Genomic DNA, 2,507 nt, shown 5'->3' with positions numbered 1-2,507 from the left:
AACTTTTCTGTAACAATACATATTTATATGAGGACACTACGTAGAGCTACATGATTGAGGGCTGGGATGATAAAACATTTGGTTTTGAAGTAATGACTTCAAGCTCTAGATTGAGATGGCATCTCCTCACAGAAATGCATCTCTGGCTTGGCCTTTATATAAAACTGGGGAAATGGGAAATTCTCATGCACAAGCTCCATTGAAATTAATGGCAATGAACAAAGTACAGTGGTGGTGCGGGGGGAGTTGCCACTGATCTCTGGAATAAAACAGCTTGTAGTTTAGATTGCAGAGAAGTGCAGAAGGGTTATGTCAAATGAGTGCAGTTGTCCTCTAGTATAATTAGCTCTATCATAATCATTCAAACGTCATTTAGAAGCATGACCACACTTTCATATTTCAAGCAACTCAGTGTGAATTCCACCTATTCCTTGCTACAGGGAAAATCTCTACTTATGCCCACCTCCTGGCTTTTGAGGTACTACATATTTTAATGTTTTGCAATGTTTAGGGGTTTCCATCCTAGACATTTCTCCCAGTGGCTGCAAACTTTATTCATTAATTTCTCCTACAATAATGTTTAGGTTGCTAGTGTTCATTTCTAGGATCACAGACACTAGGGAATTAATTGTATTTAACTTCAGTAGTAATGTAGTAAGTGATACAGGTCACTTACAGAACCAGGACAAGTTATGGCATAGTAGCAAATCACTTTATGAACAGATCAAGCTTTCTTCCTAAAGAACAAGTTCAGCTTCTTCTTGTTAGCATTTGAGTAGCATTTCCCCCCTTTTTTCCCCGCACATGATACTGAACAAGAGTTAAAAGTGCCATTGAACTTCACAAGAGCATCACATCACACAAAATCAATCCTCTTTAAATTAACATTACTGAACATGACAGATGAGAACAGATAACCTCAAAATGCAGTTGTCCCAGTATTAATCTGCCTTCAACTAAATAAAGGGAAATATTTCAATCACAGTTTGTTTTTCTAGCCTGAAGAAAACCTCAGCATTGCAAGGACATATATTTATTTGGAAATACATTCATTGCACAGTCAATATAAAGTCAATGTACTTGCTTTCAGGAAAACTTTATTGCAACTGTATTCCAGTCCTGATTTGTGCAGTGAAAGCCACTGATCAGAAAAATTAAATGGTACAACTGAGGCATGGCCACCGGATCTATCCCAAATGAAGTGCAAGCTCATGGGTTCTGATTTTTATCTCTGAGATAGCGAAAGAGTGCATCCAATCCTCCCTCTATAATCTGTGGCAATGGTTTGGACAAAGGGTTGTGTGAAATATGGAGCCCCTTATCCACTGGATTCCAAGCAATTTTTGGCAATCGATGCAGCAAATAGAGTTCATCTGGGAGAGTTTGAATAGAATTGTAATCAACATTTAGCAGTTCAAGGGCAGTGACTGAGCAGATAGACCTTGGCAAAGTACGAAGGTTGTTACAGTCAGCAATGAAGATCTGCAAGTTGACTAGAAATTGGATACTCTCTCCAATGTTTTCAAGCTTGTTGCATCCTACATGTAAAAAATCTATATTCCTCAATGCAAAAACACTTAGAGGAATGTAAACAAACTGATTGTTGCTGAGATTCAGCTTTCGTAGGTTTATCAGTTCTGTGATGCTTGAAGGGAGGTGGGAGATACAATTGTGGGAGAGGCTCAAAACTTCTAACTTCTTGCAGTGTCCAATTTCTGTTGGTACTTCAGTCAAGCAATTCATATTGACAAATAAAACCTTCAGGTTCTTGAGCAGCCCAATCTCTTTAGGCAGAGACTTCATGCGATTTCCACACAGGTTCAACACCACCAGTCTATCAAGTTTCCCCAAAGCTGGAGGAAGCACCAGCAGTTGGTTGTGGGAAAGGTTCAGTTTCTGGACCTGTGGCAATCCCCATAAAAAGTCAGGAGTCCTTGTCATCCCCTTCATGATGAGGTTCAAGCTGACATACTGTAGTCCACACTTTAAGAGTGCTCTTGGGTCCTTCCCAGCAAGAAGAGCTTCTTCCCACAGAGGTAACTTATGACTTCTCTTCAGCAGCATCATGCTTTTCTTCCCTTGGCCCTTTGAGTTCTTTCCACCCATAAAACCTCCAGCTTTGCTGCTCCTACTGACCAACCTTTTGAGTCGTTGCTGTCTACAACTAACACCTGCCAAAAGGTTTCAGCATTCAGAAGATTCATAAAACAAGATCAAGCCAAGAAGATGTATAAAGACTTTGAAGAGCACCTTTCCTCTTAAAGTGCCTCTGCAGCTGCAAGAAGGAGTTTCACTTTTCCAGGATGGGCTTTAAGATGTTTTCCTTGGTGCTACATTCTGTAATGACATACTTGCTACCGACACTTCTAAGCAAACCTGCTCCATTCAAGCTGAATACCACAAGGCAGCTGTCACTGTCATTTTGTCTGAGGCTTTATTGGACAGATACGCATCCTCATTGCAAAGAGGTCACCGCAATGCTGTATATAACTTTACCATGTCAGCTT

The 2,507-nt window shown here is 40.3% G+C and overlaps 1 protein-coding gene across 1 annotated transcript; it reads right to left on the bottom strand.

Annotated features, from left to right (window-relative positions):
* Window positions 1–1,209: 1,209 nt before the first annotated feature.
* LRRC30 (leucine rich repeat containing 30) lies at window positions 1,210–2,106 on the bottom strand. The gene has a single exon (XM_084848100.1). The coding sequence runs from the start codon at window positions 2,104–2,106 to the stop codon at window positions 1,210–1,212; it is 897 nt and encodes a 298-aa protein (XP_084704226.1).
* Window positions 2,107–2,507: the final 401 nt, after the last annotated feature.

This window comes from Heloderma suspectum, chromosome 4 (assembly GCF_057233095.1).
Source record: "Heloderma suspectum isolate Gila_16-S chromosome 4, 16-S_ref, whole genome shotgun sequence".
Classification (NCBI taxonomy): Eukaryota; Metazoa; Chordata; class Lepidosauria; order Squamata; family Helodermatidae; genus Heloderma; species Heloderma suspectum.
This window is presented reverse-complemented; position numbering and strand designations above follow the sequence as displayed.

Excerpts from the sequence above, each read along its gene's own strand:
- LRRC30 (XM_084848100.1), bottom strand. The coding sequence starts at position 2,106 with ATGGGTGGAAAGAACTCAAAGGGCCAAGGGAAGAAAAGCATGATGCTG.